Here is a 17849-nt window from a genome sequence, read left to right on the forward strand (position 1 = left end):
AGATGTTGCATCAATATATCCACATAATTTTCCTACCTCATGATGCCATCTATTTTGTGACATGCATCAGTCCCTCCTGCAGCAAAGCACCCCCACAACATGATGCTGCCACCCCCGTGCTTCACGGTTGGGATGGTGTTCTTCAGCTTGCAAGCCTCCCCCTTTTTCCTCCAAACATAACGATGGTCATTATGGCCAAACAGTTCTATTTTTGTTTCATCAGACCAGACAACAATTCTCCAAAAAGTACGATCTTTGTCCCATGTGCAGTTGCAAACCATAGTCTGGCTTTTTTATGGCGGTTTTGGAGCAGTGGCTTCTTCCTTACTGAGCGGACTTTCAAGGTTATGTCGATATAGGACTCGTTTTACTGTGGATATAGATACTTTTGTACCTGTTTCCTCCAGCATCTTCACAAGGTCCTTTGCTGTTGTTCTGGGATTGATTTGCACTTTTCGCACCAAAGTATATTAATCTCTAGGAGACAGAACGTGTCTCCTTCCTGAGTGGTATGACGGCTGCGTGGTCCCATGGTGTTTATACTTGCGGACTATTGTTTGTACAGATGAACGTGGTACCTTCAGGCATTTGGAAATTGCTCCCAAGGATGAACCAGACTTGTGGAGGTCTACATTTTATTTCTGATGTCTTGGCTGATTTCTTTTGATTTTCGACATGATGACAAGCAAAAGAGGCACTGAGTTTGAAGGTAGGCCTTGAAATACATCCACAGGTACACCTCCAATTGACTCAAATTATGTCAATTAGCCTATCAGAAGCTTCTAAAGCCATGACATCATTTTCTGGAATATTCCAAGCTGTTTAAATGCACAGTCAACTTAGTGTATGTAAACTTCTGACCCACTGGAATTGTGATACAGTGAATTATAAGTGAAGTAATCTGTCTGCAAACATTTGTTGGGAAAATTACTTGTGTCATGCACAAAGTAGATGTCCTAATCGACTTGCCAAAACTATAGTTTGTTAACAAGAAATTTGTGGAGTGGTTGAAAAACGAGTTATAATGACTCCATGCTAAGTGTATGTAAACTTACGACTTCAACTGTACCTGAATTAATAGGGTAAAATAATGAGACGGAGAAACTAACAAAATCTCACTAACACACTCTATTGATGTCACAGCTCCCTCTAGCGGCAGTAATCATATACATACATTAAATGTAAATACCTGGGAGGTCTATTATTGTTAGGTTTATTTTTTATTTAACCCTTATTTTACCCGGTAAGTTGACTGAGAACACATTCTCATTTACAGCAACGACCTGGGGAATAGTTACAGGGGAGATGATTGAGCCAATTGTATTCTGGGGATGATTAGGTGGCCATGATGGTATGAGGGCCAGATTAGGAATTTAGCCAGGACACCAGGGTTAACACCCCTACTCTTACAATAAGTGCCATGGGATCTTTAGTGACCACAGAGTCAGGACACACGTTTAACATCCCATTTGAAAGACTGCACCCTACATTGAGCAATGTCCTCCATCACTGCCCTGGGGCATCGGGATATTTATTTAGACCAGAGGAAAGAGTGCTTTCTACTGGCCCTCCAACACCACTCCCCGCAGCATCTGGTCTCCCATCTAGGGAGTAACCAGGACCAACCCTGCTTAGCTTCAGAAGCAAGCCAGCAGTGGTATGCAGGGTGGTATGCTGCTTGCTTAAAACTAAAATTTCTAGAAAATGGCTCCATAAAATAACAAACAAAATAAAACATCAACAATATGACCATACATATGTGTGTGTCACATGTACACATGGCATATGCTTGGCTACCACCTTGACATCTCTGATCTGCTTGCCTCAATAAATTAATGCTAGAACATTGGTAGCCAGGAATAGCTATTTGTATCTAGTCTCCTAATAATTGCATATGTGCAAGTTAGACACGTTATCTTTTGTTTGCATGTGAGCATGTCTTTTTGTCAGTCCTGTCAATGTTGAGTGATCACACATGCCTCAGCGCACACATGTTACTTTGCCTGCTTGCAAATGTGTGCTAAAAGTGGGGATGTTTCATAGTATTTCTGATTATCTTAACTCCCCACCACCATTTATTATTTCTATTATCAATCAAGTTGAGACTGAACATGGACAAGGCACAGGGGAAACAGAAGGAGAGCCACCGGAGGAGAATCAAGGAGACCAAGTGCTTTGACATCCGGGTGAATGACTTGGCTTGGAAGAAGGACGAAAGGAAGGTGAGACCTGGGAAACCTTGGTGCTGTTTCGCTCCTAGCTGGTGTCACCATCCATTAAGGTGAATATAAAAGTCTCAGATTATAACTATTTGCATTTACCTCCTTGTGGTGGGCGGCATCGCCATGCTGTCAGCAGTACCAACACTGGCCCAGGGGTTTCTCCAAATAGTAAATCTCAAGGCTAACCACTGGGTCACGTTTAGTAACAGCCGCTTCTAGGTAGGTACTGTTAAGGTGTATGACTCTAGTGGTTATGACAGCACCGATATGACAGCTTGTTACACAATGAAAGGGGTAGAGAAAGAAAGAGGGGGAGAAGGAGAGACAAAGGAATTCAGATATTGTCTATACAGCTGAATAATACGCTCACTGTAAATATGGATATTTAGCACCCTAACAACCGCTCATTCGGATTTAGAAATGCAACATATATTTACACTTAGACGCCTTTGTCTGTCGTCTCTCTGAAACCACTCGATCCGTCTGTGACGAATAGTTCGACAGAAAGTCTCTGGTTGTGTATGTCTCTGGTTGTCCACCAAAATAAAATGCAAATTAATTACTTAAAAATCATACAATGTGATTTTCTGGATTTTTGTTTTAGATTCCGTCTCTCACAGTTGAAGTGTACCTATGATAAAAATTACAGACATGCTTTGTAAGTAGGAAAACCTGCAAAATCGGCAGTGTATCAAATACTTGTTCTCCCCACTGTATATACAGTACCAGTAAAAAGTTTGGACACACCTACTCATTCCAGGGTTTTTCTTTATTTTTTCTATTTTCTACATTGTAGAATAATAGTGAAGAATTCAAAACTAGGAAATAACACATATGGAATCATGTAGTAACCAATAAAGATTATTCAAAGTAGCCACCCTTTTCCCTGATGACAGCTTTGCACACTCTGCATTCTCTCAACCAGCTTCATGAGGTAGGCACCTGGAATGCATTTCAATTAAAAGATAATTTGTGGAATTTCTTTCCTTCTTAATGCGTTTGAGCCAATCAGTTGTTGTGACAAGGTAGTGGTGGTATACAGAAGATAGCCTTATTTGGTAAAAGACCAAGTCCATATTATGGCAAGAACAGCTCAAATAAGCAAAGAGAAACGACAGTCCATCATTACTTTAAGACATGAAGGTCAGTCAATGCGGAACATTTTAAGAACTGTAAGTTCCTTCAAGTGTAGTCACAAAAATCATAAAGCTCTATGATGAAACTGGCTCTCATGAGGACCACCACAGGAAAGGAAGACCCAGAGTTACTTCTGCTGCAGAGGATAAGTTCATTAGAGTTACCAGCCTCAGATTGCAGCCCAAATAAATGCTTCACAGAGTTCAAGTTTCACCTTTATTTAACCAGATAGGCCAGTTGAGAACAAGGTCTCATTTACAACTGCGACCTGGCCAAGATAAAGCAAAAAGTGTACAGTCAATAACACAATATGAACATCTGTATACAGTGTCTGCAAATCAAGTAAGGAGGTAAGGCAATAAATAGGCCAATAGTGGCGAAGTAATTACAATTTAGCAATTTACACTGGAGTGATATATGTGCAGATGAGGATGTGCAAGTAGAAATACTGGTGTGCAAAACAGCAGAAAAACAAAAACAAATATGGGGATGAGGTAGGTAGTTGGTTGATTGGATGGGCTATTTACAGATGGGCTGTGTACAGCTGCAGCGATCGGTAAGCTGCTCTGACAGCTGATGCTTAAAGTAGCAGACACTTCTCAACATCACCTGTTCAGTGGCCTCCCGAGTGGCGCAAGGCACTGCATCACAGTTGCTAGCTGTGCCACTAGAGATCCTGGTTTGAGTCCAGGCTCTGTCGCAGCCGGCCACGACTGGGAGACCCATGGGGCGGCAGACAATTGGCCCAGCGTTGACCGGGTTAGGGAAGGGTTTGGTTGGCAGAGATGTCCTTGTCCCATTGCGCTCTAGCGACTCCTGTGGCGGAAAGGCGCATGCACGATGACACGGTCGCCAGGTGTACGGTGTATCCTCCGACACATTGGTGTGGCTGGCTTCCGGGTTAGGTGGGCATTGTCAAGAAGCAGTGTGGCTTGGTTGGGTTGTATTTCGCATGGCTCTCGACCTTTGCCTCTCCCGAGCCGTACGGGAGTCGCCATTTTCTTTCAATCTGAAAACATTGCGAAGCCACGCCCATTTTCTGTTGAATTGCAGTATGGGCCCTAAAAGCATGGAAATAGGGTCCACTGCTTGTATATTTCGGTTGCGTTTCAAAATCATTAAATACACACCCTCCGCCACTTACCCTAATGCCCTTGGGGGAATCCCTGTCACCATCTTGGCCGTCGGTTCAAACGAATAGCCAAACAAGGGAAGTTTGCAATGTAAGGCCCTCAGCCCTCGTTTCTGATCGAGTTTGTGAGTGTACAATTATGTTCACTTCGGGGCCTGAAACGTGCCATAATTCATTCCTTCCTCCATTATTGATAGGCCTACATTTTTTGAAGAAAAAAAACATTATTCCTCCTAGACCTATGCTGTAACAATGAGGAATTTATTATTGTTAGAACACAATTATTGTCTACACTAGGCTGTAAATTGCAATGATGTAAAATTACATTAGGCCACTCATATGGTGTATTTTGTCAGGATGTATCGGCGAATAGGCCTACTATAGAAAAATAGGCTATAGACTATGACACTGAGATGTGCTGTCTGTCATGGATCATGTATCCCAAGTCATCTTATAATTAACGTGGCCACCAGCATATGACAAAAAATCGCCAACGCCATTATATTAAACCAGGTTTGGCCGAAGGACTTAAATTATTAGAATTAGTGTGAGTTAGGTTCCAAAAAAAATAATCTGTGGTAAAATCTAATTCATTTATAGCATAACGTTTACAGAAATCCAACTAACTGGTTATGAAAGTTCTGATTTTTAAAAAGAGCTTTTTCATTCGTCTGTACAATTGTTTTTTGAGCAAGGGTTTTCCCTCTTCTGAAATACAAGTCTGTAAGTGAAATGACTGAGGATATCACAAGGTTTGAGATCCTTCTCCATCTAATAGCCTAATAAGACGAATTTTAGCATGCAAATGACATAGCTAATTAGAGGTGAAATTATTATATTTATTCGTTTTTAGTTCTTCCATCACCTGCCGGAAAAAAACCCTCATATTGCCCTACTTCTGAAAAAGGTAATCGGGACAGATATGCTTTAGTGGACTCGCCCGACTACCATTAGCCGGAACCCAGAGTAATATGATTCTGCCGGAGTCGATGCTGTGTACCCTGAGTCTCAAACTGAATAGGCCCGAACCCACCGTGTTGACTGGGGTCAGATAGTCACACAGCTTTTACTTTGAAGACAGCTAGCACACGTATCCTGTTCAAGCCCCTCCTCTCTACGCCAACACCGTCTCTGTTCATTAATTCAATCTTGTGGACGAAATATAGAAAATGAATTAATGCATTCAAAATGATTATCCGTCTTAGTTAAATTCGGATATTGATTGAAAGAACCATACACGAATCGGTCGGGAACGCTGCACTTGGCTATCTCTGATAGTTTTTGTGCCCATGATGTTTCCGTAGATGGACGTTTTTGCGTGTCTTGGATTGGCCACTTTATTTACTCTGATTGTCCCTTCGCGACACCAGTAGTATTCTTTCCGGAAGATCAACGCCTCAGAGCCGCGCTAACATATTTTGGTGAAGGTCGTTAGTTCTTCTTGTAAGTATTTAGTAAATGTGAACGCTAAATCGAATACTTTCCATCTAACCTGTACAGAAAATATATACTTCAAGGTGTTGAAATGTTATGATTCTGTCCATTGCATAGTAATATTATTATTATCGACAGTGTCCTCTAGGTTGTTGCAACGTTTGCTAGCTAGCTACTTTGGCCTCGGACTGTCTGTGGTTGGTGCTGTAGATATTTATTTATTCTGCCGGTAAAACTATAACTAGCAACCAAATTGCAGCAAACGTTTATTTTTTTAAACAAAATATTGAAATACTGTTTTCAAAACAAATTGCCATTGTGTTGATGCAAATAATCAGGTAGGCATAGGCTACTTTGTAGTTATATTAATTGCCTTCCATTTAGCCTAATCGTTTTCGGGTATCATTAGCATCGCTAACTGCTACACAAAGTGTTAGACATAAAAGCCCTTCGTGCATCGCACACAGCCGGGCTCAACATACAGGTACATTTGCCAGTGGCCCAAACCTACTGGCCGAATAAGGAAAAAAACAACTGGGTCACGTCAAGATCTGACAGGAAAGCGAATGATACGTTCATAATTTCAGGAGCATGTGATTTTCTTTCATGTGCGGCGTGAGCTAGTAGCCAATACAGTTTTAATCAGACATTGGCAAGTCAAATTCAATGGTTTTTCAAGCATTTAATTGTAATAATAATAACGTTACTATTATTTATATTTACGTTTTATATTTAATTATTGTAACAGTCTATATCGAAAAAAACTCCCAAATATATGCAAAAAAGTATGCATTACCATTAAGAATAATGCTTTTTTTAAATGTTTTTTTATAGGCCTACCGAATTACATTATGCATTGACATTCACATTATTTTTAAGTTCTCAAGTATGTCCACATTGCTTGACTAAATAGACAGCATGCTCTTGACACAAACACACTAATGAAGTCTGTCCATGTCTAGTCAGTCTCGCCGTTTGATATATTGAAGAGTTGTTGAGGGGTTACTGTACCATGTTTTAAAATGAGAAAGTGACCAAAAACCAGGTTCCCTTTGTAATGGAACACTTTTGTATAGAAAACATTTGATGTTTTGCGCAGTAGAACTTCTAAATCGGCTACCATAACTTCAAGGACTTTTCAAGGACCAAAGAGCCTAGGGGAAATGTCGGATTTTCAAGTTAGGCTGTAATGACTGAACTACGCCCGCATATATTCAACAAAGAGTTTGAACTTTTAAAATACCTGGTTTGTATACCCAGTCTTGCCTTAGCTCTACCAGTAACTGCTATCATAACTTGGAACATCTTTCCAACCTCTAATGCTGTCGGTCTTTGCTCTACACAACAACCAGCTGTTTGAGAGCTGCGTGCTCTCTGCCCGACATATTATCTATAGCAGGAATGGGCAAATTTGAGGGGTGGGGCCACAAAAAATCTGAACTCGTGAGGGGCCGCTGTTGCTCATTGGTCCCCATAACCCCCACCCCCCCCCATTCTACACATTTTGCAATGGGGTGTAGAGAAATGTTTGCTGTTTTAGTAACTGAGTGAGACTAACAAAATCAATGGCCCCCCCGGCCGGTAATTCGACCATGATAGTTTAGCGGCCAGCTATCTAAACTTAACTTGGCTGTCTAAAATAGGAGTCAAATGGTTGCAAATGCAGTATCAAACCCTGGAGGCTTTCCACTTTTCGCTATTGCTCCTCAAGCAAGGGCGGAAGCCAATGACATCACAGATTCCCGTTAGACAAACTCCTTGAATACCCTACTCCTTGAAGTTGGCAGTTGCCTAGAAAACACTATTGTGCTCAACTTATTTTTTTGCGTTTTTACTTTACTGTATTTATACTTGGGATATATATGGCTTTTCAACAGAAAGTTCATACATTGCTGGAGGACGTCTAACTAAAACCATATCAAGACTTTTCTTGACATAAGGACATTTCTGAAAGCAGCATTGTTCTACTTTAACCTAATTAAATAATGTTACATTTTTCTTCTGAACCTTCCAGGTACTCCACAATGTCTCTGGCTAAGCCTGCAATGCGAGGACTCCTCGGGAAGCGTCTGAGGTTCCACCTGCCCATCGCCTTCGCCCTGTCAGTGGTGGCTGCAGCAGCTTTCAAGGTCAGCTGATGGATGAGAATAATTAGCCAATTTAATTATTATAATTTTTTTTCTATCTTGAGGCTCTGGGTAGAGAAGTGTAAAATGAAAGGGTTAAAGTCCATCATGGAATTGATGTTATCACATTGAATGGATATCTTCAGGAACAGGCATGATGTATATACTTTGTCTTCTCAGTACGGTGTAACAGAGCCAAGGAAACAGGCCTATGCCGATTTCTACAAACAATACGATGCCACAAAGGAGTTCAACAACATGAGGGAAGCTGGCATTTTTGAAAGTGTCAGGCCAACTGGCAAATAAACCCCTGTGAGTATTTTGCAACCAATTAGGCATAATTTCATCTATCTATTAGGCCAGTGTTTTTCACTTCTTGTCCCGGAGGGCTTGGGTGTGTGCAGGCTTTTGTCCTAGCCATTAGCACACCTGGGTCGTGTTCTGTAGGCACAAGTCAGTAGAAAATGTTTCAATGTGTAACAAGTGTGCAAGTATTTCAAAATGTTGTTGCCTATTGAACACACCTTTTGAATCATCTAAACAAGGTCTTCAGATGATTAGTTGGGAGTCAAGTTTGTTGGTGCTGGGTTAGGAGAACAAAGGCATGCTGCGGTCCTCTTGGTGGATGTCTTTGTAATCAATTATTGTAAAATGTTCATTGTTATAACTGCAGTACTGTGCAACATCTTATGTTATGTCCCTTTGTATTACAGGTTGCATCCCATTGTGCATTCCTGGTCTGATGTTCCTGCTCTGTGATTTACTGATCGAACATTGCTGTTATGTTCTCATAAATAAACTATCCTCTCTATGGGTGCCTCTGTCTCATTGTTTTGATTTATCACAAAAATTGTGATAGAGAAACAGTTTTGCTCAAGAAAGCAACATAGCTATCAATCTCATAGATTACCAGTTGAAGTCAAATAAAATTGTATTCGTCACATGCGCTGAATACAACTGGTACAACCTTACAGTGAAATACTTACACAAGTCCTTAACCAAAAATGCAATTAAGAAAAATATCCCTCAAAATAAGATATGAACAAATAATTAAAGAGCAGCAGTAAAATAACAATAGCGAGGCTATATAGAGGGGATACCGGTACAGAGTCGATGTGCGGGGGGCACCGGTTACTTGAGGTAATATGTAAAGTCCGTGCCGCCATAGCTACAGAATTGTTAATGTGATGCTCCATAACCGTTGCAGCTTGGCTGATGGAAAGCCTTGCAAGGATTTTTTTCAAATAACCTGTTCTTGAAGTTGCTTTCTTTGTTCTGGATTCGACAAAAAGTATATTTTATAAATGTCTGTGTCCAGTTGCAGATGGTTGTCCAGAGAATATTCAGAAAGATAAACCCACATTTTGCACCAAGTGATGAGTTCCTTCACCATTTTAGCTGCCAGACATCTTGCATTTCCCGACATCTTTGCAGGACCTAGTCGTTTATATGCAACACTGCGAAGTGTGGAAGTAGATGACAGCGCATCACACATTCGACCAAAACAAAAATCTGCTCACGTGAGGCATTTCTCAATACAAAACGTGGATTTAATATCTTGATGAATATTCTCTGGTTTTTAGAGAACCACCTGCAATTGGACATGTTTTATAAGATTCACTTTTGACTGAATCGAGAATGAAGAAAGTATTACGAACTTGTTAGTAAAAGAATATTCCTTGCAAACTTTTCCATTAGCGAAAGAGTAACTGGTATGGAGCATTACATATCCCGTTAACAATTCTGTTGCTTGCTCTGGGGGGGAGTTTCATTGCTAGTTTATGTGTACATTAAATTGCTACCTCATCAGCTTATTGCTGGAACTGGGTGGAAGTATGGTACAGTAAAGATGGTGGAATCATGTTCTATCAGACGAGTGAAATTAATGTAAACGGACGGTAGGCAATTAAGGTCACAGTTATGAAAACTTAAGACACTAAAGCCGCCTTTCTGCTGACTGAAAAACACCAAAAGAAAGATGCTCAGGGTCCCTGCTCATCTGCGTGAACGTGCCTTGGGCATGCTGCAAGGAGGCATGAGGACTGCAGATGTGGCCAGGGCATTAAGTTGCAATGTCCGTACCGTGAGACGCCTAAGACAGCGCTACAGGGAGACAGGACAGCTGATCGTCCTCGCAGTGGCAAACCACGTGTAACAAAACCTGCACAGGATCGGTACATCCAAACATCACACCTGCGGGACAGGTACAGGAGGGCAACAACAACTGCCCGAGTTACACCAGGAATGAACAATCCCTCCATCAGTGCTCAGACTGTCCGCAATAGGCTGAGAGACGCTGGACTGAGGGCTTGTAGGCCTGTTGTAAGGCAGGTCCTCACCAGACATCACGGGCAACAACATCGCCTATGGGCACAAACCCACTGTTGCTGGACCAGACAGGACTGGCAAAAAGTGCTCTTCACTGAAGAGTCACGTTTTTTTCTCACCAAGGGTGATGGTCGGATTCACGTTTATCGTTTTAAGGAATGAGCATTACACCGAGGCCTGTACTCTGGAGCGGGATCGATTTGGAGGTGGAGGATCCGTCATGGTCTGGGGCGGTGTGTCACAGCATCATCGGACTGAGGTTGTTGTCATTGCAGGCAATCTCAACGCTGTGCATTACAGGGAAGACATCCTCCCTCATGTGGTACCCTTCCTGCAGTCTCATCCTGACATGACCCTCCAGCATGACAATGCCACCAGCCATACTGCTCATTCTGTGTGTGATTTCCTGCAAGACAGGAATGTCAGTGTTCTGCCACGGCCAGCGAAGAGCTCGGATCTCAATTCCTTTGAGATCCTTCAATTCCTCAAATCTCAATTCCAATTCCTCACCCTCCTTGGATCGGAGGGTGAGGGCCAGGGCCATTCTCCCCAGAAATGTCCGGGAACTTGCAGGTGCCTTGGTGGAAGAGTGGGGTAACATCTCACAGCAAGAACTTGTAAATCTGGTGCAGTCCATGAGGAGGAGATGCACTGCAGTACTTAATGCAGCTGGTGGCCACACCAGATCCTGACTGTTACTTTTGATTTTGACCCCCCCTTTGTTCAGAGACACATTATTCAAAGCGCGAACCACTGCTTTTAACCAGGGCAAGGTGACCGGAAACATGACCGAATACAAACAGTGTAGCTATTCTCTCCGCAAGGCAATAAAACAAGCTAAGTCCCAGTATAGAGACAAAGTAGAGTCGCAATTCAACAGCTCAGACACAAGAGGTATGTGGCAGGGTCTACAGTCAATCACGGATTACAAAAAGAAAACCAGCGCCGTCGCGGACCAGGATGTCTTGCTCCCAGACAGGCTAAATAACTTTTTTGCTCGCTTTGAGGACAATACAGTGCCACTGACACGGCCCGCTACCAAAACCTGCGGGCTCTCGTTCAGTGAGTAAAACATTTAAACGTGTTAACCCTCGCAAGGCTGCAGGCCCAGACGGCATTCCCAGCCGCGTCCTCAGAGCATGCGCAGACCAGCTGGCTGGTGTGTTTAAGGACATATTCAATCAATCCTTATCCCAGTCTGCTGTTCCCACATGCTTCAAGAGGGCCACCATTGTTCCTGTTCCCAAGAAAGCTAAGGTAACTGAGCTAAACGACTACCGTCCCGTAGCACTCACTTCCGTCATCATTAAGTGCTTTGAGAGACTAGTCAAGGACCATATCACCTCCACCCTACCTGACACCCTAGACCCACTCCAATTTGCTTACCGACCCAATAGGTCCACAGACGACGCAATCGCAACCACACTGCACACTGCCCTAACCCATATGGACAAGAGGAATACCTATGTGAGAATGCTGTTCATCGACTACAGCTCAGCATTTAACACCATAGTACCCTCCAAACTCGTCATCAAGCTCGAGACCCTGAGTCTCGACCCCGCCCTGTGCAACTGGGTCCTGGACTTCCTGACGGGCCGCCCCCAGGTGGTGAGGGTAGGTAACAACATCTCCACCCCGCTGATCCTCAACAGTGGGGCCCCACAAGGGTGCGTTCTGAGCCCTCTCCTGTACTCCCTGTTCACCCACGACTGCGTGGCCATGCACGCCTCCAACTCAATCATCAAGTTTGCGGACGACACTACAGTGGTAGGCTTGATTACCAACAACGACGAGACGGCCTACAGGGAGGAGGTGAGGGCCCTCGGAGTGTGGTGTCAGGAAAATAACCTCACACTCAACGTCAACAAAACAAAGGAGATGATTGTGGACTTCAGGAAACAGCAGAGGGAGCACCCCCCTATCCACATCGACGGGACAGTAGTGGAGAAGGTGGAAAGTTTTAAGTTCCTCGGTGTACACATCACGGACAAACTGAATTGGTCCACCCACACAGACAGCGTGGTGAAGAAGGCGCAGCAGCGCCTCAGGAGGCTGAAGAAATTCGGCTTGTCACCAAAAGCACTCACAAACTTCTACAGATGCACAATCGAGAGCATCCTGTCGGGCTGTATCACCGCCTGGTACGGCAACTGCTCCACCCACAACCGTAAGGCTCTCCAGAGGGTAGTGAGGTCTGCACAACGCATCACCGGGGGCAAACTACCTGCCCTCCAGGACACCTACACCACCCGATGTCACAGGAAGACCATAAAGATCATCAAGGACAACAACCACCCAAGCCACTGCCTGTTAACCCCGCTATCATCCAGAAGGCGAGGTCAGTACAGGTGCATCAAAGCAGGGACCGAGAGACTGAAAAACAGCTTCTATCTCAAGGCCATCAGACTGTTAAACAGCCACCACTAACATTTAGTGGCCGCTGCCAACATACTGACTCAACTTCAGCCACTTTAATAATGGGAATTGATGGAAATTATGTAAAAATGTACCACTAGCCACTTTAAACAATGCCACTTAATATAATGTTTACATACCCTACATTACTCATCTCATATGTATATACTGTACTCTATATCATCTACTGCATCTTGCCATCTTTATGTAATACATGTATCACTAGCCACTTTAAACTATGCCACTTTATGTTTACATACCCTACATTACTCATCTCATATGTATATACTGTACTCTATACCATCTACTGCATCTTGCCTATGCCGTTCTGTACCATCACTCATTCATATATCTTTATGTACATATTCTTTATCCCTTTACACTTGTGTGTATAAGGTAGTAGTTGTGGAATTGTTAGGTTAGATTACTTGTTGGTTATTACTGCATTGTCGGAACTAGAAGCACAAGCATTTCGCTACACTCGCATTAACATCTGCTAACCATGTGTATGTGACAAATAAAAATTGATTTGATGGTTTATAAATGCCAAATAAAACTTAACTTGTTTTTATGAATTTCTTATTCATTTAAATGGCTAGACAAATAGAAAGCTAATGTTAGCTAGCTATATAAGACATTTAATTCACATAATTGTCAATTTAAATAACTTTAGCCAATTTAGCTAACATTAGATAGTTAATCCAGAGATTCTTACTTTTTGCCTATATTCGGCAGACATGTCCAGATTATCATGGCCCTGATGAGTGACATGAAGCTTGAGACAGGCATTTGTAGTTCTGTATGATAGCCACATTAGCAGCTAATTAGCTTTTCATTTTTGGGGGGCTAAATACAGGCGAATATATTGATAAAAGTCACCTTTTCCGATAGACATTTACACGGTTATCAAAACGTCACGTCAGGGTAAGCCTACGCGAAACACTTATTTGAAGTGTTTCTAAAATCCACAATGCCGGGATAAAATGAATGGTGGAAAAACGATTGTAACCATTTCCGTGTTTGAACGGTAGGTATTATGACTCATGCTGTGGTAGGCTATTCTCTTTGGCCCCCCTCATTCCGCGCCCAGTCTCAAAACGCTCTTCCTGGTTTGAACTGAATGTCAAGACACTTGGCTACAAATTGTCAAAAAAGTCAAAAGCAGCCTAGTCAGAGGAGGATGGAGCAACGAATGAGATTAAAGTAGTTTAAGGAAAATTTCAGATGTTGGAAACTTGGCTTTACACAATGAAACACGAATGAGAAGTTGAGAGACAACTGTAAAACATTCAGAAAAGCGTATCATCGCAGCAAGAACCGCTGGCTACAGAAGTGAACTATCTTGAAGAAAACAATGGAGAACAAGGACAAAGTACAAATGAGGACACACCCACGCAGGTAATGAATCAGTACAACCTAGTTAAATTGGCTGCAGAAGTTTGTTTCTCCAGTTTGAATATTAGCCTGATCGTGTTCGGGTTAATATAAGCTAGCTAAGGGTAGCTAGCTAAGGGTAACTTAGCTAGCTAGCATCATACAGCGGAGAGACACTACCAAGATCCAACGTTATCAACTAACTGTCTACATGCTTGCTAGTTAGCTGTTATTGCTAGTGTAACATACCTGTTATTGCACCACATAGATATATTTGTAGGAAGATAGTTTGAAATGGCACAACATTGGCTGGCTCTGGATCTGTTTGTGTCGTTTTGCCAACTCCTATCATTCCGCACCTATGGTTGGAGATGGTAAGACAGGACTGGGGGACACTGGGTCAACAGTTGCTCTTCCCTGATGCCTACTGTTAACTAGCTACTGTACGTAGCTAGCTAATAGCTATACAATGTTGACGAGCGACTAACCTAACAGCAGAAATGCATCTAGCATTTGGTTTGATTTAGCACGCTGGGGGCTATGAAACAACGGAGCCCGATTCATTTTCAATTAAAAGAAGGGACGTGGGCAGAAGACCATTGAGCGATGCAAGCATGGGTGAAAGAGTGGACCAAAGTTGTTCACCGCTACATCGCGTTGCTATTGACCAATGGAAGCTCACTATAGTTTCCAGCACCTACTGGATTGACTGTTGATACCTAGCACTACCTAGCGTGCTTGCTAGTACCGACATGAGGGCGAAGCTAGCGTGGCTATCCATTTAGTGGATCACTGCTGTAATGTAGCAGAAGTGACAAGGGACACAACCACATAGGCCAACATTATTGGACACATAACTGACGATATACAGTGCCTTCAGAAAGTATTCATACCTCTTGACTTATTCCAAAATAAATTTGCGTTACAGCCTGATTTCAAAATGGATTAAATCGAATTTTTTCTCTCTCACTCGTCTACGCACAATACCCCATAATGACAAAGTGAAAACAAATGTTAGCAAATTTACTGAAAATTAAATACAGAAATGTAATTTATATATGTGGCTCCAGAGTGGCGCAGCAGTCTAAGGCACTGCATCTCAGTGCAAGAGGTGTCACTACAGTCCCTGGTTCGAATCCAGGCTGTATCACATCCGGTCGTGATTGGGATAGGGCTGCACACAATTGGGCCAGCGTCGGTCGGGTTTGGCCAGGGTATGCCGTCATTTTAAATAAAAATTTGTTCTTATCTGACTTTCCTAGTTAAAAAAAAAATATATATAACTATTCACGCCCCTGAGTCAGTACATGTTAGAATCACAATTGAGAGCATCCTGTCGGGCTGTATCACCGCCTGGTACCGCAAACTACCTGCCCTCCAGGACACCTACAGCATCCGATGTCACAAGAAGGCCAAAAAGGTCATCAAGGACAACCACCCGAGCCACTGCCTGTTCACCCCGTTACCATCCAGAAGGCGAGGTCAGTACAGGTGCATCAAAGATGGGACCGAGAGAAGCTGTTTTTCAGTCTATCTCAAGGCCATTACTAAAACAGAGAGGCTGCTGCCTACATACAGACTCGAATCATTGGCCACTTAATAAATAAATCACTAGTCACTTTAATATCTTACATTACTCATCTCATATGTACACTACCGTTCAAATGTTTGGGGTCACTTAGAAATGTCCTTGTTTTTTAAATCAAATTGATCAGAAATACAGTGTAGACATTGTAAATGTTGTAAATGACTATTGTAGCTGGAAACTGCAGATTTGTAATGGAATATCTACATAGGTGTACAGAGGCCCTTTATCAGCAACCATCACTCCTGTGTTCCAATGGCACGTTGTGTTAGCTAATCCAAGTTTATCATTTTAAAAGGCTAATTGATCATTAGAAAACCCTCTTGCAATTGTTAGCACAGCTGAAAACGGTTGTCCTGATTAAAGAAGCAATAAAACTGGCCTTTAGACAAGTTGAGTATCTGGATCATCAGCATTTGTGGGTTTGATTACAGGTTCAAAATGGCCAGAAACAAAGAACTTTATTCTGAAACTCATCAGTCTATTATTGTTCTGAGAAATTAAGGCTATTCCATGTGAGAAATTGTCAAGAAACTGAAGATCTTGTACAACGCTGTGTACTACTCCCTTCACAGAACAGTGCAAACTGTCTAACCATAATAGAAAGAGAAGTGGGAGGCACAACTGAGCAAGAGGACAAGTACATTAGTGTCTAGTTTGAGAAACAGACCCCTCACAAGTCCTCAACTGCCAGCTTCATTAAATGGTACCCGCAAAACACCAATCTCAACGTCAACAGTGAAGAAGCGACTTCGGGATGCTGCCCTTCTAGGCAGAGTTTCTCTGTCCAGTGTCTGTTCTTTTGCCCATCTTAATCTTTTCTTTTTATTAGCCAGTCTGAGATGTGGCTTTTTCTTTGCAACTCTGTCTAGAAGGTCAGCATCCCAGAGTCACCTCTTCACTGTTGACAGCGAGACTGGTGTTTTGCGGGTACATATACTGCCACCCGTCAGACTCGTTAAAAAAAAAGTATTCCTCCAGTACGGGGTGAGTAATCGCTGTCCTGATATCTAGAAGCTCTTTTCGGTCATAAAACATGGTGGCAGAAACATTATGTACAAAATAAGTTACAAATAACTCGAGAAAACACACACAATAGCACAATTGGTTATGGGATTGTAAAACGGGCAGCCGTCTCCTCTGACTCCATTACTCCTTCTCTGTTCTTCTTTGCAAGGTAATGGATTCTGATGTTGCTGTCCTGTCAAACCACTTGTCCTCAATGGTCAGAGCATAGTACTGTCTCGTCTGATGGCTGGTAGCACTCTTTTGAGTGCAATTGTCCATGTCTTGCGGATTTCCTTCTCCTTTGGGAATTTGAAGTTGAAATGAAAACATGTAGTTCACCTCTCTAAACTACAATGAAAGCAGCATTGCAACACAATGGCGATTCTTATCGTGTAAAGCTTGAGAAGTTAATGCATGACCCCGTAATGTTTTCAATATTGCTGACCAATTTAAGATCAATCTGATGTAAAGTTATTCCCCTATGAAGCCAGTAAAAAGAAATTGCAGTAGTCAAGATTAATAAATTAAACTTTTTTTTAAAATAAAATTGAACTTTATTTTAGAAGAAGGATTACATGTAAGTAGGATTAATTTAAAACTATGTTTTAAAGTTTGGTGCAACAAGATTAATAGATAAACCTTGATTTAACCCATTTTAAGAGTTAATCCATGTTGGTGCAACCCACCCATAGAGTCAGCTATCCAGGGTTTATATACAGTGCATTCGGATAGTATTCAGACCCCCTCCCTTTTTCCATATTTTGTTACGTTACAGCCTTATTCAAAAATGTATTAAATCGTTTTTTCCCCCTCATGAATCTACACACGATACCCCATAATAACAAAGCAAAAACAGGTTTTTATACATTTTTGCAAATGTATAAAATAAAAAAAACTGATCTCATATTTAGATAAGCATTCAGACCCTTTACTCAGTTACTTTGTTGAAGCACCTTTGGCATTGATTACAGCCTTGAGTCTTCTTGGGTATGACGCTACAAGCTTGGCACAAATGTATTTGGGGAGTTTCTCCCATTCTTCTCTGCAGAAACTCTCGGGCCTTGTCAGGTTGGATGGGGCGCTTTGCT

The 17849-nt window shown here is 42.2% G+C and overlaps 2 protein-coding genes across 2 annotated transcripts in view; both read left to right on the top strand.

Annotated features, from left to right (window-relative positions):
• Positions 1 to 5606: 5606 nt before the first annotated feature.
• On the top strand, positions 5607 to 8862 carry cox6c (cytochrome c oxidase subunit 6C). The gene is made up of 4 exons (XM_071334633.1): positions 5607 to 5934; positions 7940 to 8054; positions 8232 to 8363; positions 8765 to 8862. The coding sequence occupies exons 2-3, from the start codon at positions 7950 to 7952 to the stop codon at positions 8355 to 8357; spliced, it is 231 nt and encodes a 76-aa protein (XP_071190734.1). The 5' UTR covers positions 5607 to 5934; positions 7940 to 7949; the 3' UTR covers positions 8358 to 8363; positions 8765 to 8862.
• Positions 8863 to 13857: 4995 nt separating this feature from the next.
• The window catches only part of LOC139535329 (serine/threonine-protein kinase 4-like), a 66923-nt gene continuing 62931 nt past the window's right edge, over positions 13858 to 17849 (top strand). The window contains exon 1 of the mRNA XM_071334634.1: positions 13858 to 14192. Within this exon, the coding sequence (XP_071190735.1) occupies positions 14149 to 14192 (44 nt within the window). The 5' untranslated portion in view covers positions 13858 to 14148. The remainder of the gene's footprint in view (positions 14193 to 17849) is intronic.

This window comes from Salvelinus alpinus, chromosome 12 (genome assembly GCF_045679555.1).
Source record: "Salvelinus alpinus chromosome 12, SLU_Salpinus.1, whole genome shotgun sequence".
Lineage (NCBI taxonomy): Eukaryota > Metazoa > Chordata > Actinopteri > Salmoniformes > Salmonidae > Salvelinus > Salvelinus alpinus.

Excerpts from the sequence above, each read along its gene's own strand:
- cox6c (XM_071334633.1), top strand. The coding sequence starts at position 7,950 with ATGTCTCTGGCTAAGCCTGCAATGCGAGGACTCCTCGGGAAGCGTCTG. Across the intron at positions 8,055-8,231 it reads TGGCTGCAGCAGCTTTCAAG|TACGGTGTAACAGAGCCAAG; the intron begins GTCAGCTGATGG and ends TTGTCTTCTCAG.